The sequence below is a fragment of the Elephas maximus genome, chromosome 27 (assembly GCF_024166365.1).
Source record: "Elephas maximus indicus isolate mEleMax1 chromosome 27, mEleMax1 primary haplotype, whole genome shotgun sequence".
Classification (NCBI taxonomy): domain Eukaryota; kingdom Metazoa; phylum Chordata; class Mammalia; order Proboscidea; family Elephantidae; genus Elephas; species Elephas maximus.
Window position 1 is genome coordinate 8,709,388 of NC_064845.1, and position 21,951 is coordinate 8,731,338.

The 21,951-nt window shown below is 39.5% G+C and overlaps 1 protein-coding gene across 1 annotated transcript in view; it reads left to right on the forward strand.

Annotated features, from left to right (window-relative positions):
* GADL1 (glutamate decarboxylase like 1) overlaps positions 1–21,951 on the forward strand; it is a 193,939-nt gene that overhangs the window by 30,361 nt on the left and 141,627 nt on the right. Inside the window, exons 2-4 of the mRNA XM_049870892.1 lie at positions 11,905–12,077; positions 18,501–18,627; positions 20,857–20,947. Coding sequence (XP_049726849.1) covers positions 11,905–12,077; positions 18,501–18,627; positions 20,857–20,947 — 391 coding nt within the window. The remainder of the gene's footprint in view (positions 1–11,904; positions 12,078–18,500; positions 18,628–20,856; positions 20,948–21,951) is intronic.

Sequence of the window (21,951 nt, forward strand, 5' to 3'; positions counted from 1 at the left end):
CTAACATTTTTGAATGCCCACTACTTACGTACTAGGCACTGTTTTTTGTTTGTTTTTACATTTTATTGTGGTAAAATATATATAACAAAATATTCATTTGCCATTTTAACCTTTTTTTTTTAATTAACTTTTATTAAGCTTCAAGTGAACATTTACAATTCCAATCAGTCTGTCACATGTAAGTTTACATACATCTTACTCCCATCTCCCACTTGCTCTCCCCCTATTGAGTCAGCCCTTTCAGTCTCTCGTTTCGTGCCATTTTTGCCGTCTTCCCTCTCTCTCTATCTTCCCATCCCCTCTCCAGTCAAGAGTTGCCAGCACACTCTCAAGTGTCCACCTGATTTAATTAGCTCATTCTTCATCCGCATCTCTCTCCCCCCCACTGCCCAGTCCCTTTCATGTCTGATGAGTTGTCTTCGGGAATGGTTCCTGTCCTGGGCCAACAGAAGGTCTGGGGAGCATTGCCGCCGGGATTCCTCTAGTCGCAGTCAGACCATTAAGTATGATCTTTTTATGAGACTTTGGGGTCTGTATCCCACTGATCACCTGCTCCCTCAGGAGTTCTCTGTTGTGCTCCCTGACAGGGCAGTCATCGATTGTGACCGGGCACCAACTAGTTCTTCTGGTCTCAGGATGATGTAGGTCTCTGGTTCATGTGGCCCTTTCTGTCTCTTGGGTTCTTAGTTGTCGTGTGACCTTGGTGTTCTTCATTTTCCTTTGCTCCAGGTGGGTTGAGACCAATTGATGTATCTTAGATGGCCACTTGTTAGCATTTAGGACCCCAGACGCCACATTTCAAAGTGGGATACAGAATGTTTTCATAATAGAATTGTTTTGCCAATTGACTTAGAAGTCCCCTCAAACCATGTTCCCTAGACCCCAGCCCCTGCTCCGCTGACCTTTGAAGCATTCATTTTATCCCGGAAACCTCTTTGCTTTTAGTCCAGACCAATTGGGCTGACCTTCCTTGTATTGAGTGTTGTCTTTCCCTTCACCCAAAGCAGTTCTTATCTACTGATTAATCAATAAAAAACCCTCTCCCTCCCTCCCTCCCTCCCCCCTTCGTAACCACAAAAGTATGTGTTCTTCTCAGTTTTTTTCTATTTCTCAAGATCTTATAATAGTGGTCTTATACAATATTTGTCCTTTTGCTTCTGACTCATTTTGCTCAGCATAATGCCTCCCAGATTCCTCCATGTTATGAAATGTTTCAGGGATTCGTCACTGTTCTTTATCGATGCGTAGTATTCCATTGTGTGAATATACCACAATTTATTTACCCATTCATCCGTTGACGGACACCTTGGTTGCTTCCAGCTTTTTGCTATTGTAAACAGAGCTGCAATAAACATGGGTGTGCATATATCTGTTTGTGTGAAGGCTCTTGTATCTCTAGGGTATATTCCGAGGAGTGGGATTTCTGGGTTGTATGGTACTTCTATTTCTAACTGTTTAAGATAGCGCCAGATGGATTTCCAAAGTGTTTGTACCATTTTACATTCCCACCAGCAGTGTATGAGAGTTCCAATCTCTCCGCAGCCTCTCCAACATTTATTATTTTGTGTTTTTTGGATTAATGCCAGTCTAGTTGGTGTGAGATGGAACCTCATCGTAGTTTTAATTTGCATTTCTCTAATGGCTAATGATCGGGAGCATTTTCTCATGTATCTGTTGGCTGCCTGAATATCTTCTTTAGTGAAATGTGTGTTCATATCCTTTGCCCACTTCTTGATTGGGTTGTTTGTCTTTTTGTGGTTGAATTTTGACAGTATCATGTAGATTTTAGAGATCAGGCGCTGGTCTGAGATGTCATAGCTGAATATTCTTTCCCAGTCTGTAGGTGGTCTTTTTACTCTTTTGGTGAAGTCTTTAGATGAGCATAGGTATTTGAGTTTTAGGAGCTCCCAGTTATCTGGTTTCTCTTCATCATTTTTGGTAATGTTTTGTATTCTGTTTATGCCCTGTATTAGGGCTCCTAGGGTTGTCCCTATTTTTTCTTCCATGATCTTTATCGTTTTAGTCTTTACGTTTAGGTCTTTGATCCACTTGGAGTTAGTTTTTGTGCGTGGTGTGAGGTATGGCTCCTGTTTCATTCTTTTGCAAATGGATATCCAGTTATGCCAGCACCATTTGTTAAAAAGACTATCTTTTCCCCAATTAACTGACACTGGTCCTTTGTCAAATATCAGCTGCTCATACATGGATGGATTTATATCTGGGTTCTCAATTCTGTTCCATTGGTCTATGTGCCTGTTGTTGTACCAGTACCAGGCTGTTTTGACTACTGTGGCTGTATAATAGGTTCTGAAATCAGGTAGAGTGAGGCCTCCCACTTTCTTCTTCTTTTTCAGTAATGCTTTGCTTATCCGGGGCTTCTTTCCCTTCCATATGAAATTGGTGATTTGTTTCTCTATCCCCTTAAAATATGACATTGGAATTTGGATCGGAAGTGAGTTATATGTATAGATGGGTTTTGGTAGAATAGACATTTTTACTATGTTAAGTCTTCCTATCCATGAGCAGGGTATGTTTTTCCACTTAAGTATGTCCTTTTGAATTTCTTGTAGTAGAGCTTTGTAGTTTTCTTTGTATAGGTCTTTTACATCCTTGGTAAGATTTATTCCTAAGTATTTTATCTTCTTGGGGGCTACTGTGAATGATATTGATTTGGTTATTTCCTCTTCAGTGCTCTTTTTGTTGATGTAGAGGAATCCAAGTGATTTTTGTATGTTTATTTTATAACCTGAGACTCTGCCAAACTCTTCTATTAGTTTCAGTAGTTTTCTGGAGGATTCCTTAGGGTTTTCCGTGTATACGATCATGTCATCTGCAAATAGTGATACCTTTACTTCCTCCTTGCCAATCCGGATACCCTTTATTTCTTTGTCTAGCCTAATTGCCCTGGCTAGGACTTCAAGTACGATGTTGAATAAGAGCGGTGATAAAGGGCATCCTTGTCTGGTTCCCGTTCTCAAGGGAAATGCTTTCAGGTTCTCTCCATTTAGAGTGATATTGGCTGTTGGCTTTGCATAGATGCCCTTTATTATGTTGAGGAATTTTCCTTCAGTTCCTATTTTGGTAAGAGTTTTTATCATAAATGGGTGTTGAACTTTGTCAAATGCCTTTTCTGCATCAATTGATAAGATCATGTGGTTTTTATCTTTTGTTTTATTTATGTGATGGATTACATTAATGGTTTTTCTGATATTAAACCAGCCTTGCATACCTGGTATAAATCCCACTTGATCAGGGTGAATTATTTTTTTGATGTGTTGTTGGATTCTATTGGCTAGAATTTTGTTGAGGATTTTTGCATCTATGTTCATGAGGGATATAGGTCTATAATTTTCTTTTTTTGTAATGTCTTTACCTGGTTTTGGTATCAGGGAGATGGTAGCTTCATAGAATGAGTTGGGTAGTATTCCTTCTTTTTCTATGCTTTGAAATACTTTCAGTAGTAGTGGTGTTAACTCTTCTCTGAAGGTTTGGTAGAACTCTGCAGTGAAGCCGTCCGGGCCAGGACTTTTTTTTGTTGGAAGTTTTTTGATTACCGTTTCAATCTCTTTTTTTGTTATGGGTCTATTTAGTTGTTCTACTTCTGAATGTGTTAGTTTAGGTAGGTAGTGTTTTTCCAAGAATTTATCCATTTCTTCTAGGTTTTCAAATTTGTTAGAGTACAATTTTTCGTAGTAATCTGAAATGATTCTTTTAATTTCATTTGGGTCTGTTGTGATGTGGTTCTTCTCGTTTCTTATATGGGTTATTTGTTTCCTTTCCTGTTTTTCTTTAGTCAGTCTTGCCAATGGTTTATCAATTTTGTTAATTTTTTCGAAGAACCAGCTTTTGGCTTTGTTAATTCTTTCAATTGTTTTTCTGTTCTCTAATTCATTTAGTTCAGCTCTAATTTTTATTATTTGTTTTCTTCTGGTGCCTGATGGGTTCTTTTGTTGCTCACTTTCTATTTGTTCAAGTTGTCAGGACAGTTCTCTGATTTTGGCTCTTTCTTCTTTTTGTATGTGTGCATTTATCGATATAAATTGGCCTCTGAGCACTGCTTTTGCTGTGTCCCAGAGGTTTTGGTAGGAAGTATTTTCATTCTCATTGCATTCTATGAATTTCCTTATTCCCTCCTTGATGTCTTCTATAACCCAGTCTTTTTTCAGGAGGGTATTGTTCATTTTCCAAGTATTTGATTTCTTTTCCCTAGTTTTTCTGTTATTGATTTCTAGTTTCATTGCCTTGTGGTCTGAGAAGATGCTTTGTAATATTTCGATGTTTTGGAATCTGCACAGATTTGTTTTATGACCTAATATGTGGTCTATTCTAGAGAATGTTCCATGTGCACTAGAAAAAAAAGTATATTTTGCAGCAGTTGGGTGGAGAGTTCTGTATAAGTCAATGAGGTCAAGTTGGTTGATTGTTTTAAGTAGGTCTTCCGTGTCTCTATTGAGCTTCTTACTGGATGTCCTGTCCTTCTCCGAAAGTGGTGTGTTGAAGTCTCCTACTATAAATGTGGAGGTGTCTATCTCACTTTTCAATTCTGTTAAAATTTGATTTATGTATCTTGCAGCCCTGTCATTGGGTGCATAAATATTTAATATGGTTATGTCTTCCTGATCAATTGTCCCTTTTATCATTATATAGTGTCCTTCTTTATCCTTTGTGGTGGATTTAAGTCTAAAGTCTATTTTGTCGGAAATTAATATTGCTACTCCTCTTCTTTTTTGCTCATTGTTTGCTTGATATATTTTTTTCCATCCTTTGAGTTTTAGTTTGTTTGTGTCTCTAAGTCTAAGGTGTGTCTCTTGTAGGCAGCATATAGATGGATCGTGTTTCTTCATCCAGTCCGTGACTCTCTGTCTCTTTATTGGTGCATTTAGTCCATTTACATTCAGCGTAATTATAGATAAATAAGTTTTTAGTGCTGTCATTTTGATGCCTTTTCATGTGTATTGTTGGCCATTTCATTTTTCCACGTACTTTTTTGTGCTGAGACGTTTTTCTTAGTAGATTGTGAGATCCTCATTTTCATAATGTTTAACTTTATGTTAGTTGAGTCGTTATGTTTTTCTTGGCTTTTTTCTTGAGTTATGGAGTTGATATTCCTTTTTGTGGTTACCTTATTATTTACCCCTATTTTTCTAAGTAAAAACCTAACTTGTATCGTTCTATATCGCCTTGTATCACTCTCCATCTGGCAGTTCAATGCCTCCTGTGTTTAGTCCCTCTTTTTGATTATTGTGATCTTATATCTATTGATTTCCATGATTCCCTGTTATGTGTATTATTTTGTTTATTTATTTATTTTTTAGAATTAATCTTAATTTGTTTGTTTTTGTGCTTTCCCTATTTGAGTTGATATCAGGACGTTCTGTTTTGTGACCTTGTATTGTGCTGGTACCTGATATTATTGGTCATCTGACCAAACAATCTCCTTTAGCATTTCTTGTAGCCTTGGTTTGGTTTTTGCAAATTCTCTAAACTTGTGTTTATCTGTAAATATCTTAATTTCTCCTTCATATTTCAGAGAGAGTTTTGCTGGATATATGATCCTTGGTTGGCAGTTTTTCTTCTTCAGTGCTCTGTGTACGTCGTCCCATTCCCTTCTTGCCTGCATGGTTTCTGCTGAGTAGTCTGAACTTATTCTTATTGATTCTCCCTTGAAGGAAACCTTTCTTTTCTCCCTGGCTGCTTTTAAAATTTTCTGTTTATCTTTGGTTTTGGCAAGTTTGATGATAATATGTCTTGGTGTTTTCTTTTTGGATTAATCTTAAATGGGGTTCAATGAGCATCTTGGATAGATATCCTTTCGTCTTTCATGATGTCAGGGAAGTTTTGTGTCAGGAGTTCTTCAACTATTTTCTCTGTGTTTTCTGTCCCCCTTCCCTGTTCTGGGACTCCAATCACTCGCAAGTTATCCTTCTTGATAGAGTCCCACATGATTCTTAGGGTTTCTTCATTTTTTTAAATTCTTTGATCTGATTTTTTTTCAGCTATGTTGGTGTTGATTCCCTGGTCCTCCAGATGTCCCAGTCTACATTCTAGTTGCTCGAGTCTGCTTTTCTGACTTCCTATTGCGTTGTCTAATTCTGTAATTTTATTGTTAATCTTTTCTACATGCTGTCTCTCTATGGATTCTTGCAACTTATTAATTTTTCCACTATGTTCTTGAATAATCTTTTTGAGTTCTTCAACAGTTTTATCAGTGTGTTCCTTGGCTTTCTCTGCAGTTAGCCTGATTTCATTTGTGATGTCTTGAAGCATTCTGTAAATTAGTTTTTTATATTCTGTATCTGATAATTCCAGGATTGTATCTTCATTTGGGAAAGATTTTGATTCTTTTGTTTGGGGGGTTGGAGAAGCTGTCATGGTCTGCTTCTTTATGTGGTTTGATATGGACTGCTGTCTCTGAGCCATCACTGGGAAACTAGTTTTTCCAGAAAGTCCGCTGGTACGCTGGCTCCTGGCTCTGAAGACAATCGCTGTCTCCCTGTATTTGTTCATTCTCCGTCTCTAAATCAGTGTTTGTTGTTCAGAGTTCGTAGATTGTTATGTATGTGATCGATTCACTTGTTTTTCCTAGTCTTTGTTGTAAGAGGGATCCGCGGTAGCGTCCACCTAGTCCGCCATCTTGGCCCCGCCTCAACTGGCTTTTATTCTTAACCTTATTTTCACAACTCTGTGCTATGCGCGCAGCCCGTTTTCTCAGGTTCTCTCTCCCGGCGAAAGGAAACCATTTTAACCTTTTTTAAGTCTACAATTCAGTGTCATTAATTACATACCCAGGCACTGTTTCAAATTTTTATGTGTATTAACTTATTTAACTCTTATGTCAAGGAAGAGGCCAGCTCTCAATATTTGAAACAATATTCAAAGCTGAATTTATTGTTTGTTAAGCAAGGGAAAGCTGTATGTCTTTCTGAACAAAGCAAGAGTTAAACTAATGTAGAGTTTTTTTAAGGTGTGGAGTTGAGGAATTGGTGGAAATCAGAAGTCAGAGTGTTTAGTGCTTGGCTGACTTTCAACTTTGGATGTGTGGCTCCTGAAGTGAGGGTGTGGCTACTTGGCTGATTTCCAGAAGTCAATAGGCTACAAAAGGGGAAAGGAGAGAGTGTAAAGAGAGTGGATCCAGTGAAGAGAATGGAGAGAAGAGAAAATGGAAGTCTTTCACCTGTGACATCCTTTAATAACCCAGAGACCCTGTATGCCTAGCTGACCCTGTTCTCAAGTTTCCTCTTTTAGTCCCAACTGTCCCTTCTCCAGTCCATTAATTGTGTTCTGTGTCTACTCCATCCTTGGCCAGTGGTGTCCCATACTTGATAAGGTCTGGTCTTCTTTCTGTGCTATCAAACCATAAAGGCATAGAGATAACCTGCAGTGGATCTCAGAAGAAGGAGATATTATCAGTGGTTAGTTGGAGGAACCAAGAGGGCTTCTTTCATTTTACAGTCAGCAAATGTTTACTGACCTCTTTTTTTTTTTTTTTTGTATAGACCACTAGATACTTTCAGGATACTGTGTAAACAACAGGGAATCCAACAAACTCCTACTCTCTTAAAACTTAATGTCTATTGGAGAGACAGATATTTAAACAAATAAATCACTGAATATAGATCATATGTCATGTAGTGGTCACCGCTCTGGAGTAAAATAAAGCAGAGAAAGAAGGTAGAGTAAGGGGTGGGTTCAGTGTTAAATAGGGTGGATGAGGAAGGGCTCGCTGAGACAGTGATGTTTGAGGAAAGACCTCAAAAAATAGTAAAGAGACTGACATGGATGGAACTGGGTGAGCTAGGAGGACAATGATACATGATGAGGTTTGAAGTTCGAGAGATGATGGGAGAAGGGGCTCATTTAGGGCCGTATAAGTCATTATAAGGGCTTTGACTTTTAGTTTGATCAAATGAGGAATCATTGAATTGTTAGGAGCAGAGGAGTCATTATGTGATCTGACTTATCTATTCAAAGGAGTACAGGAGTTATAGGGTTGCTATGAGTCCAGATCAACTTGATGGCAATGGGTTTTGTTTTTTGGTATGTTGAGAATAGTCCATAGAGGATGAGGGGCAAGAGTGGAGGCTGGGAGGTTAGTTAGTTGGGAGGCTAACATTTGATGGCAGAACCCAAGCATTTGATGGTGGCTTGAACTCAGGTGGTAAGAGTAGAGGGAATGAAAAGCAGTCAGATTCTGGATACATTCATGGAAAAATTATCCAACTGAAAGACTTCATTATTAACCATTATAGTGATTAAAATTGAAGTTCTCAGTCTAGATCCTCAGAAAACCACAGCCTTACCTATTGTGGATCTAGTCTGGTCAAACGCAGGGGGAGGGAGAGGGACATTATCACATCTGGCAATAGAAATAAAACGTACTTATCAGGAAGAGAGGAGCCCTGGTGGTGCAGTGGTTAAGAGCTCAGCCATGAACCAAAAGGTCAGCAGTTCGAATCTACCACCTGTTCTTTGGAAACCGTTTGGGACAGTTCTACTCTGCCCTGTAGGATTGCTATGAGTCTCAATTGACTTGATAGCAACAGGTTTGGTTGGTTTTATCAAGAAAAGAGGCATAACCTAGACCCAACTCTTTGGAGGTTTTTTTTTTTTTTTTTTAGTATTTTCTTTTAGATAATTGTATGGATTATGGGGATTTCTTTAATTGACTGCTGTGGAGACAGTGACCGTTTTAATTTCTCTGCTATTCTGGTTGCAAGTAAGTGTTTGACATTTTGTATTTTATAATGTTTTGTGTGTGTGTGTGTGTGAGAGAGAGAGGTGAGGGAGGGAGAGAATAAGAGAGAGAGAGAGAGAGACTGACTTGGAGTGGGCTGTAGAGCTGCTACTATTCCCTGGGCAATAAAAACCTGAAATTCCTAACGAGGGTTAAAGAAAAAAAAAAAAAAAAGGACCTGACTTTTCTGTGTGCTTAATAATAGCACTGCCTACTGACACACCCGGGTCCCCTGAATAATTGCTCTCTTTGCAGATTTATTTTTATGACCTAAAGAACATTTGGGGAAAGTACCTTCAGGTACAGAGTATTTCCATCTAAAAGCTCAATCTCAGGGCTTCAGCATTGGGCCCTAAAACATGTTAAATGTGCCCTTTCAAGTGAAAGGCAAGTGAAAGTGAAGGATGGAACTAGAATTTATCTTGGTGCTCTGGATGGCGTATCCCTCCGTGTGAGGATAAAAGACTGAGCCTTTGCTACAGAGTCTATCTTGCCCAAATTGGGGGATTTTTCTGTGACATTGTATCTGCCCACATGGACACCATTTGTGTTTGCCAACAATGGACCCAATGGGTGTATAAAGCCACAGAATTTCACTAGAACTTTTAACTTTGAAGAAAAACGGATTCTAAAGCATAACGAATGGTAGTAATATTCGAGCCCCCAGTAAGTTTAGACATGTTTGAAATATGTATAGAGAGGTATTTTTCTCTTCACACTCCATCTGCATATTTAATGTGGATTTATAGATTATAAGGCGCTTTTGGAGGTGCTGAATAACACTTTTCTAAGTGGTTTCTGTCAATGTCCACGACTAAATGAATGTGTCCTTTCTAAGGAGGACAGAGATACTGATTAGAAAAAAAGAACGCGATAGAATCAAAGCTTGTGGCAGATACTGGTTGAATATATGGATCAAGTTGCCAGAATTATTTTCACAGAAGGCTATTTTGGTCAGGCAGTAACCTTTATTCTCAGGTATAAATTTCCATGTTCACTTTTAACCTTTAGGCACTGGCTGGCAGGTGTACGGCCTTGAACACGTTCTGCTCCACCCTTCTGTCTGGGCTGAAACTACAAGTTCGAAAAGTTTGAAGGCATCAGAGATAAATTTCTACAAACCACCATTCTGATCCCTTTCTTTTATCATCCTTTCAGTAGGAAGTGGCTGAGTAGGATTAGGGAGAGGCTCCCAGGAACAAAGCAATTCTAGAATATAAAGGTCATTTAAACATAGGCTTAAAATATAAAATTAAGAGTAGTGACATGTTGATATTGGTTCTTCTTCTTAAGGAATGATTTATTAAAAGGGTACATGTGGTCACCATTAACAGATTACAAGGGTGTGCGTCCAGGAAATAGACACGTGCTTGTGCTCACAAAGATCTTTTTGTACATATGTTTGGAAGGCTTTTGGAAGAGTGAGTAAAATGGGTTGAATATGCATTTCCTGAGCTCCTCACACTCCCTGATGCTAAACAAGAGGCGGTAGGCATGGAAAACAGAACTTTATTCCTGTGAAGATTTTATAATCCAGTTTAAGGAGAAATTGACCAACAGCTACACGTACCTGAAGGATGAGGGTACATGCATTTAGAAAAACATATCCATGTGTGCCAGTCCTCCAAAAAACAGTAGCTTGCTCCTTGTCTTTGAAGATTTTGACATTTACTTGCTGAAGGGTGACCATGATCTCTCTTAGTCCCTTCTCTAACCCAGTGCATCAAATCCAGGATATGTCTTTATACAATTCAATTTGGTTTTCCAGTCTGGAAAAAACCATCACTGTTTTGTTTTGTTTTTTCTAGGAAAACAATTTGTCCTCAAACAATATGGCCAGGTGCTGTTTTCTCCTGAACCTTTTGCACAGAGCTTCATCCTAGGGCTCAGAAATGCTGTGTGAATTTGCACAAGGAAATGAAAGCAGAGGCTTGCTGCCTCGGTTATATGGGTCATCTACTCAGTTTGCCAGATTCTGAAAAGTCGGACAAATATTATATAATTTATATTTTGAGGGGGCACTTCTAACATAGAGGCAGTGTTAATTCTAGGTAAAATTGAAGGGGCTCTTTTCCCATCCTTTCCCCCAAATCCTTAACCTTCTTCCCTTCCACCCTGCATCCTGCTGTAGTGTCTATACTGGGGTTGGCAAGGTTTCTAAGGAAATGATCTGATGGCAATCATCTGTATATTTATGGGAATGCCAATGAATGTTTTATCCTCTTTTAGGGATGGTTTCTTTTTTTTCCTTTTTTTATTGTGCTTTAAGTGAAAGTTTACAATTCAAGTTAGTTCTCATACAAAAACTTATACACACATTGTTATGTGACCTTAGTTGCTCTCCCTATGATGTGACAGCACACTCCTTCTTTTTACCCTGTATTTCCCATGTCCATTCAACCAGCTCCTGTCCCCCTCTGCCTTCTCATCTTGCCTCCAGACAGGAGCTGCCCACATAGTCTCATGTGCCTACTTGAGCTAAGAAGCACGTTCTTACCAGTATCATTTTATGTCTTATAGCCCAGTCTAATCTTTGTCTGAAGAGTTGTTTTCAAAAATGGTTTTAGTTTTGGGCTAACAGAGTTCAGGGGCCATGACCTCTGGGGTCCTTCCAGTCTCAGTCAGACCATTATGTCTGGCCTTTTTTTACTAGAATTTGAGGTCTGAATCCCACTTTACTCCTTCTCCATCAGGGATTCTCTGTTGTGTTCCCTGTCAGGGCAGTCATTGGCGATAGCCAGGCACCATCTAGGGGTGGTTTTTTTGTGTGCCATTTTTCTCATTATGGGAGTAAGGGTGCTATTCTTTCAGCTTCAGACACCACCCAGCAGGGAAATGATATACAAGATGGTACCCTTTCTGTCAACCCTGGAAGTATACTAAGTCCATGGCCACCTTCTCCATGTGTTAACTCAGTTGAAAACAGGGAAACTGACATATTAAAGTAGATTTACTCATTCCATAAATTGCAGGCTTTCTGGAGTTTGCTTATACTCTATCTTGCCATTAGGCACCTTAAGAAATTGTCAGCTTCAATGCCCAAAACTGTGCTTTTAGGTATTGAAAGAAGGCATGCCAATTGGAGTTAGGATGATGATAAATTTTTCCCTGTTTTGTTGTGTTAACTCATTAGATTATCTTTCAAACACAGTTTGTTTGTGTGCTTCCAGGAGAGGCTGAGCAACAAGAGATGATTCCAAGTAAAAGGAATGCCGTTCTCGTGGATGGGGTTGTACTGAATGGTCCTACAACAGATGCGAAAGCAGGAGAGAAATTCGTGGAAGAGGCCTGTAGGCTTATAATGGAAGAGGTGGTTTTGAAGGCTACAGATGTCAATGAGAAGGTAAAAGTAAAAGCCCGTAAGAAACCTTTTTCCACATCTGGATGGCCAGATATAAAGGAAACAGGAAGAGCAAGGTTTCGTTTTTCTCTATACCTTTGTTTCAAGGAGATGTCCAGATTCCAAAGTCTGTACTTTGCTCCCGACCCACCTCCCCTCCCAGTCCAGTATCTGCTTTCCTTGAAAGGTTGACTCCTTCAAGGAGCCAGTTGTCATTTGTTGGGAGATTGGCTAGGACCCCAGACCTTAACCAGGTGAGGCCATGAAGCACAGGGTTGACACCCCAACCGTTTTTACTTCCACACTCTCTGCCCTCCAACCCCTAAGAGTGACAGAAACCTTCTAGATAAGAAGCTAGATTGGGAACAGCCTCCTGCTCTGATTTATACACTCCCTAAAAACATCCCTTGCTCTTCACTTTTGTGCACTTTCTGTTGCTAATAAAAAGCAAGCAGAAGGTAGAAAAGGATGAGAAAATTTTTTATTTTTCTGAGAGTCCTTCATAGGAGCTTGTCTGAGTTTAGACTGGAGATCTTGGTTATGTCTGAGTCCTGACTGGTGCCAATTATTGGTCCAAAGTTTCAAATTCAAGTTCAAATTCAGCTTCAAATTGATATTAGAACTACTGCTAATAACATATACTCTTAAGAGGACTTACTATGGGCCAGGCACTCTTCTAATGACTTCTACATATGTTTTTGTATATTTAAGCCTCACAATAACCCTAAGAAGGAGCTACTATTATTATCCCCATTTTAGAGATGAATAAACTGAGACACAGGAAGGTGAAGTAGCTTGCCCAAGATCATTTGGTGAGAGTCAGAGCTGAGATGAAAATCCAAGCAGTCTGGCTTCAGAGTCTCCACCACATATGCCTCTTAAAATCGCTGAATTACCCTTCTTCACAATGATCCCATTTCATCTGGAATTGGGTTACCAACAAATGGTTGTTAGAGTAGACTCTTGTTCCAATTAAATTAGCCAGAAATAAAGGGCATTAAAAAAAAAATGTTGAATGTGAAGTGGTATTTACTTTGAATTTTTAATCACATTCATTTGGGAGAACTAATAGAAAAATAGATTGAAATGACCTGTAAACTTGGAAAAGTTATGGTCAAGGCCAAACCACTGATGGTATTCCTCTTCAGCCAGATTATGTATTTACACTTGCATGTTTTCTGGCCTTATCTGTACTTATGAAATATTTCAGACCTTGCTTACCTTGGAACACACTGCTCCTCTGGCATTTTTTTTTTTTTTTTTTTAAGATTGGCCTTTATTCAGTCATTAAATATGAATTGTTAGCTATAGATGATTTTTATAGATGAAGCATTATATTAGGCTCAGGAGATATAAAGAAAAAATAAGATAAAGGCCCAGCTTTGAACAGAATTTATGATTTAATTGGAAGGAAAAGTTTCATTGGAAGACAGAACAGGGAGTCCCAGTGAGAATGTAATAAATGGTGTGTGACTGGGGAAGCCTTTGGAGATTTCAGAAAAGTGGGCGCTTTGAGCTTTGATGTGGAATTAAAATCCAAGTAAGATTTTAATGGGCAGAGAGAAGTCAGGGAGGGGAGTTGCTTGTTTCTAGGGGTGTTGAGGAAAGCAAGAAGGTGAATGAGGTAACAGCATTGCAGAAGAACAAAATGGGTTTATCACAGCAAGGGAAGCCTTTTGCCTGGTAAGAAAAGCTCACATAGGCAACTTCTGGGAGGTAAGATGAGAACGGGAGATTTAGGATCCTGAGTTATCAACTAGAGAACCACACTTTGATCGCATTGAAGGAGATGCACAAGCAACTTGTGTGAGTTTGGATTGAAAGTTGTGTTGTGGTTAGGTGAGGAGGGTGAGGGTTTATGTCACTGCCAACTTGGCATACTTTGTCTGAAACCCAACAGGGCGCCATTAAAAGGCGACCTGTGAATACATCCCCACCCTTAGTGAGACCACTACTTCTAGAGACCTTTCCGGTAGACACTTCTCAGCCACTTTTTTTAAAAAAAAATAAGGTAAAGTTTCCATTCAGTAAAATTTACCCTTTTTGGCATGCAGTGCCATGAATTTTAACAAGTCCATGCATATTTTTTATGTAACCATCACCACAATCAGGATATAGGACAATTCCATTACTGTCCAGATTTCCTTGTGCCGCTCTGTAGTCAGCCCCTCACTTAACCCCTAGCCCCTACAAACCACTGATCTGTTTTTGTCCCTACAATTTTTGACTTTTCCAGAATGCCATGTATAGATGGAGTCGTGTCCTGTGTCGCCTTTTGAGTCTTGCCTTTCCTTCAGCAACATGCATTTGGGATGCTTCCAAGTCGTTGCCCGTATAAGGAATCATTCCTTTTGACTGTCTCAGCCACTTTTGTTTTATTTTATTGTGCTTTCGGTGAAAGTTTACAGAGCAAAAGAGTTTCTGATTCAACAATTTATACACAAATAGTTTTGTAACATTGGTTGCAATCCCCACGATGTATCAACACTCTCCCCTTCCACACCCCAATTCCCCATTTCCATTCCTCCACTTTTCCTGTCCCTTCCTGTCTTCTTGTCATTGCTTTTGGGCAGGTGTTGCCCTTTTGGTCTCGTATGCATGACTGAACTAAGAAGCACCATCTCACGTGTGTTATTTTATACACCTGTCTAATCTTTGTCTGAAGGGTGAACTTTGGGAGTGGCTTCAGTTCTCCGTTAGCGTATCCGGGGGCCATAGTCTTAGGGGTTCTTCCGGTCTCCATCAGACCAATAAGTCTGGTCATTTTTGTGTGTGTGTGAATTTGAATTTTGTTCTGTATTTCTCCCCCCACCCCTGGCTCTGTCTGGGACCCTTTATTGTGGTCCCTACAGAGTGGTTGGTGGTAGTAACTGGGCACCATCTAGTTCTTCCGGATTCAGGCTGGTGGAGGCTGTGGTACTTGCAGTCCATTTGTTCTTTGGGCTAATACTTCCCTTATGTCTTTGGTTTTCTCCACTCTCCTTTGCTCCGAGTGGGATGGGACCAGTAGATGTATCTTAGAGGCCACTTACAATGTTTTAAGACCCCAGATGCTACTCACCAAAGTAGAATGTAGAACATTTTCTTTATGAACTTTGTTATGCCAGTTGACCTAGGTGACCCCTACGACCATGATCTCCAGCCCTCAGCCCCAGTAACAGTCCTTCAAGGTGTTCAGATGTGTCTGTGAAGCTTCTATGTCTTTGCCTTGGTCAAATTATACTGACTTTCCCTATACTGTGCACTGTCTTTCCCTTCACCAAAGGTAACACTTGTCTACGATCTAGTTAATGATTTCTCCTTCCCAACCCCCATCAAAGATCGTTTCTTTCTGTGTGTAAGCCTTTTCTTGAGTTTTTATAATAGTGGTCCCATACAGTGTTTGTCCTTTTCTGATTGACTTTTTTCCCTCAGCGTAACGCCCTTCAGATTCGTCCACGTTGTGAGATGTTTTGCAGATTCATCATTGTTCTTTACCATTGCATAGTATTCCATTGTGTGTTCGTACCATAACTCGTTTATCCATTCATCTGTCAATGGTTGTTTCCATCTTTTTGCTATTGTGAATACCGTGTCTCAGCCACTTTTGATTTATGTCTGCCTATCACTGATTCGATGGCACTGGGCTTGGCTTGCTTGGCTTATCATGCTTATGAAGTTCCTGGGAGGCACAAATGGTTAAGTGCTTGCTTCCTAACCGAAAGGTTGGCTGTTGGAATCCACCCAGAGGTGCCTCAAAAGAAAGGCCTGTTGATCTACTTCCCAAAGATCACAGCCATTGAAAACCCTATGGAGCACAGTACTACTAGGACATGCATAGGGTTGCCGTGAGTTGGGATCTACTCCACGGCAGTTTCTTGTTATTTTTATTATTTTTTAATTTTTTTGGTCACAGTTATAACACCAGGATTTAGTTTCATACCTTTTGCACAACTTGAAATTTCCTTCTGCTTCCCTAGCCTCCCACTTTCCTGTCTCCTCAGCCCCTGGCTACTCCTCTATCTCTCTGTTCCCCTCCAACTTTTTTTTTTTTTTTAAATAACTTTTATTGTGCTTTAAGTGAAAGTTTACAAATCAAGTCAGTCTCTCACATATAAACTTGTATACACCTTACTACATACTCCCACTTACTCTCCCCCTAATAAGTCAGCCCACTCCCTCATTCCAGTCACTCCTTTTGTGACCATTTTGCCAGTTTCTAATCCCCTCTACCCTCCCATCTCCCCTCTAGACAGGAGATGCCAACATAGTCTCAAGTGTCCACCTGATACAAGTAGCTCACTCCTCATCAGCATGTCCCTCCGACCCGTTGTCCAGTCCAATCCATGTCTGATGAGTTGTCTTCTGGAATGGTTCCTGTCCTACCCCTCCAACTTTTTAAAGAGTTGTCTATACTTTTTTCCTCCCTCCCTCTATTTCCTCACCTCCTACTTCTTCACTTCATAGCAATCTGGTCTCCACTCCCACCTCTCTAAGTCAAACTGCTCTTGCCAAGAACACCTCATTGTTGATAAATCTCATGAGCACTTCTCAGTCTTTCTCTAATTTGGCTTCTCAGTAGTATTTGACAGTGGTGACCACCTTCTCCTTCTTAAAACATTCTTTTTTCCTTGCGTTTAATAACGCTGAAATCTCCTAGGATTCTCTTTACCTTTCTGGTCTGTCCACCACCTTGCAGGTGCACTTCTCTTCCTTTGCCCATTTCTTAGGTGTTGGTGTTGTCCCAGTGAGATCCTGAGCCTCTCCTTGTCTATGTCGATCCTCTCTGAGCCATATCTTTCACCATTATGATATCATAATATATACCTAGAATTCTGTCCCTAATGTTTCATAAGAGCTTCAAACAAACTTCTCTTCCCCTTTTGGATGTTCTCAAGGTGCCTTAGTTCAAGTTTGCTCAAAACTCATCATCCTCACCACACCCACAACCAGAGCCTTCTCCTGTTATCCTCATCACCACCATCTACCCGTGTGTCTTCGCCGGGATTATCCTTGATTCATCTCTGTCCCTCACTCTCAGCATAAAACTGATTTCCAAGTTCTATTGATTCTACATTTCAAATATCACTAGAAACTGAGTATTTCATTCCTACAGCTTCTATGATCGTCCAGACCACCTCTTCTCTTGCCTGCGTTTTTGTATTTCCTGTTTTGCATGGAATCTTTACAGAGCAACAAGGCTATCATCCAAAATACAAGTAGGATCATATCATTCCTCTGTCCAAAACTTTCAATGGCTTGCTTAAGGCCAAGTTTGAACTATGTAACATGCTACATAGAGCTTGTCATGATCTGATCCCTGCTTATCTCTCCATTTATTCATTTATTGATTCATTCAACACATATTTATCGAGTACTTATTTGGTGTATTAGTTACTTGGGATAGTGAACAAACAGAGATCTCAGCTCTCACGCAGATTATGTTGGTTACAATGAGCAAATGAATTACAGTATGTTGGAAGGCGATAAACGCTATGGGAAAAAGAATAGAGCAAGTTGGAGGATTGATAGAGATGGGGTAATGGGCAGGTTGCAGTTTTTAAATATGGGATTCAGGATTGCTAACGTTGAGACATTTTGAGTAAAGCTGTGAGAGAAGTGAGTTAGCTACGAGGATTTGGGGATAGGACATTCCAGGCACAGAGCACAGCCAGTTCCAAAACCCTAAGGTGCAAGAGTGCATGGTGTGTTTAAGGAACAGCAAGGAGGCCAGAGGGCCAGGAGCAGAGCTAGCGAGGAGGAAAGCAATGCTAGGAAAGACCAGAGAGGAAATACTGTCCAGGAAGCATATCACACAGGGTCATTCTAGGTCATTGTAGGAATCGACTTGATGGCACCAGTTAAGGACTTTACCTTTTACTTTGAAGGAAATGAGGAGCTACTGGAGGTATTTGAGCATAGGAGTGACCATGGCTTAGGTTTAAGAGCATCACTCTGGCTGCTAAGTTCATAGTAGACTGTGTGCAGACAAAGGTACAAGCAGAGAGACTTCTTAGGAAGCTATTTCAGTAGTCCAGCTTTACTTCTTGCCATTCACTTCTTCAAACTCTGGTTCTAGCCATATCAAACTTATGCCATTCTTCAGATGTGCCACAGGCTCCCTTCATTTCAGCCTTTTTCTCTCTATTAATTCTGCTTAGACTAGCCCTTGCATTGCCCTAATGTTTGTTTGGCTCACTCTGTTCTTATATTTTGTAACAAATTAGATACCAGTTCCATCAGGCAATTGTTTTTGATCTTCCAAGTGTAAGATGAAGCCCCTACTTTGTGCCTATCGTAGCTCTTCACGTAGACCTATGGTGTCTCATTTAGTTCTCTGCCCCTCCCACTTGTCTGAAAGCTTTATGAGGGTAAGGTTCATGGTTCTAGTGTCTTCTCAATTCTTGGCTTTAGTAAGCGCTCAACAAATTGTGCCTCAATCTCCAGGTTTGTGAATGGCAGCATCCTGAACGACTGAAACAGCTTCTTGATTTGGAGATGAGAGAAACGGGAGAACCACACCACAGGCTACTGGAACTCTGCCAGGATGTCATACGCTACAGTGTCAAAACTAGTAAGAACTTCAGTTTACTTCCTGGATGTGACATGTTCTTACATTTTCTCAAGCATGTATTACCTCCTAAGAAAGCCAAGGACGGCTATGTTTCTGGGGATGAGAAATCCAAATCAAAAATAGTGGTCCGTTTAATCTCTGATTATATACAGATTTGTGGTCAAGGTCAAAGATAAACTGATAGGAGAACTCTTGACTTTTAGTGGTCATACGTAAGTATCACCTCTTTCTTGGCAAAAGCCATCCTTCATTTATAATCAAGAACGTACCTTATGACTACTACTTATTAGAATAGTTATTGTGTTTTATGTTGGTCCAGCTGGTAAGAGATATTTTGATTTGATATATTTGTTAAAGGATTTTAAATTTTGATGGCCCAGAATATGCAAAAAAAAAAAAAAAAAATCGAGATGGTGTCTTTAATATAGACAAAAATGAATTTATTCCAAAGACATGGAAAAACTCTTGGCAGTTGCTAATTACAAAATTAATTGATCAAATCTGGCAGGATCAAAAAATAAAAGTCCTTAGGAAGGTATAAGAAAAATGGTAAGTTTTTGCAGTGATTTTTCCACAAGGATGCATAACCCACTGTGATCTTTTGTAAATTCGATAACATGATATCATTCTTGTGGTGAAGTGCTATCCCAGCTTGACTGCTAATGTTTTATACATGCAGTGAACAAGTTTCAAAAGCGGGATACTAACTTCCCCAAATACGCATTTCTCAGTGTGATGTGAAGCTAATCTAGTGTTTAAGACCATGCAGGCATTATGCTTTGTGACTTCTGATACTGAACTAAATTTGGTAGAAAGAACATAATAAAATCCTGGCTAAAAATAATTGGATTATATTCCCTTGGGAAAACCTGGTGTATGTATCAAAACCCAGTTAGCATTTCAAAAGCAGAGATACATATCTTATTGTTATAGGGTATGTCAGAAGTGTAGAATGGCATTTAAGGCAGTGGATTTTTCAGTTCACTGGATATTTTCCATAACGTAACCATGGAAATCAATCATAAATTAACACAGGACTGAAAAAAATCGTATTAAAATTACTTGTAGCAATGTCTAGTTTTCTTTGCCAGATCGGAGGAAGTGTTTCATTTTATACAAAGAGCCATTTTTTGAGAATTTTGTTTTTTTATTGAACTCGTAGTTTAAAGCGAGAGGGAGAAAAAACAAACAAACAAACAAACAAAAAATGTTATAAATTGTGACGGTAGATCACTGACTAAAATCGTTCCCACGTTCTCACGTTTAGAAATAGACCTTCTTCCTCTTTGTTTTCCATCACGTTGGGCTTCCTATGATTGAGAATATCAAGTTAGTTAGCCTGGAGTTTGGTGTGAATATTCACACTGTGTAAAGCCAAGAACCTTTATGAGGCCTTTTCTATGAGGAAAAAAAAAAAAAAGAAGATTGAAACTAGAAGTTGTTTGAGTCTTAAAGGCAACCGCCTTTGAAATAAGTTGAATCAGAAAGTTGGTGTAAACTGTGTGATGAATCACGTCTTGCTCCATCTGAATAATGCCAGGCGCAGTAGCCCAACCTGAAACCGAAAGGTCACTTCCCAGCAGTAGCCTGAAGTGAACCCTATTGGTGAGTGAAATGTATTTGAAGTACGGGGACTTAATATTGATATTTTCAGAAGATAAAGGTAGCAGGCTTTGATATGTGGACAAACAAGTTTCAAATAATCCATCCCTCAGGGAATCTGGTTTGGGTTTAGCTTCTAGAAAAATAGAGCAAGTAAACCAACAGGATTAAAAGTATGTTCAAGTCCTACTTAGAAACTTATTTTCAACATTTGTTTTCTTGTACATGATTAGATTTTGAGTTTTCTTTTTTAACCGAGGTATAATTTACATTCAATAAATTGCACAAATCTTAACTACTCATCTCAATAGAATTTTTACGTATCTCTACGTATGTAACCCTTACCCAGATCAAGATATAGAATATTTCCAGAATTTCAAAGGCTCTCTCAAGGCCCCCTCCCAATCAATAACTCCTTCCCAAAGTTACCCGCAGTGCTAACGATGTCTTCATAGACCAGCTTTACCTGGTTTTGAATATCACACAAATGGATTCATACAGTGTGTGTTCTTTTGTGTCTGGCTTCTTTCACTATCTGAAAAATTGATTCGTGTTATTGCTGTGCCATTAGTTGTTTTTTTCTTTTGTATTGCTGTGTAGTTGAATATTCTGTTTTACAATTTACAGATCACCCAAGGTTTTTCAACCAGTTGTATGCTGGACTTGATTACTACTCCTTGGTGGCTCGGTTTATAACAGAAGCATTAAACCCAAGCGTGTAAGTGCCATGTTGCTGAAATGTTACACTAAGCATGGGTTAGCGATTTCTTGTTTATGTAAATGAAATTTTATTTCATGAATTCCTATTTAATGGTTTCACGTATGCAGTGTCATCCTAAATAAAGAAAAAGTCTTATGACACTTAGCAGTGTTCAATGAATGGATAAAGCAAGGATTGTTACTTCCATTTAACAGACAAGGAGATGGATTAGGCAACTTCCTGTATATTCCTTCATGAAATGCCCTGTCTGTACTGAGTGCTGGAGCTATACTATGAATAAAAACAAACCTTGACTTTGTCCTCATGGAGCATAAAATCTGATAAGAGAAAGAGATGCTAATCAAAACGTAAAATTTGACCTCTGATGTGAGGAAGTGCATGATGCTATAAATATAAATGTGGTACTTTTTCCTGATTGAGAACTCAGGGAAGGCTTCTCTGAGGAAGTGAGAGCTGAAGGATGAGTAAGAGTTAACGAGGTGAAAAGAGAAGGGGTAAGTTCCTGGCAGAGGGAACAGCATGTGCAAAGGCCTCTGGAGGAAGTCACATGACATGTGTTATAAACTGAAGGCCAGCGTGGATATAGCGAGACAGCGAAAGGGAACGTGCTGGAAGACGAGGCTGGATAAGTAATAGCCAGACATACAGGGCCCATTTTTCAATTCGAAGCACAATGGAAAGCCTCTGAAGGGTTCTAAATCATTGGGTATCAGCTGTTTTCTTAGTGAAAAGATCGTTCTGGCAATATGGGGGGAGAGTAGATTAGAGGGGACCAGTTAGGAGGGCGTTACCTTAGTCACTTGAGAGATGATGATAGCTTGGACTTGGATGAAAGCAGTGGGAATAGAGAGGGAAAAAATGAGATTAGAAGATAAAATGGAAAGGATTGGATGATATTTTGGATCTTGGAAATGAGGACAAGAGGGAGGCTTCTGGGATAATACCTGGGTTTCTGGTGTTCATACGAGGGCTGATGGTCATGTCATTCACTGGGAGTGGAG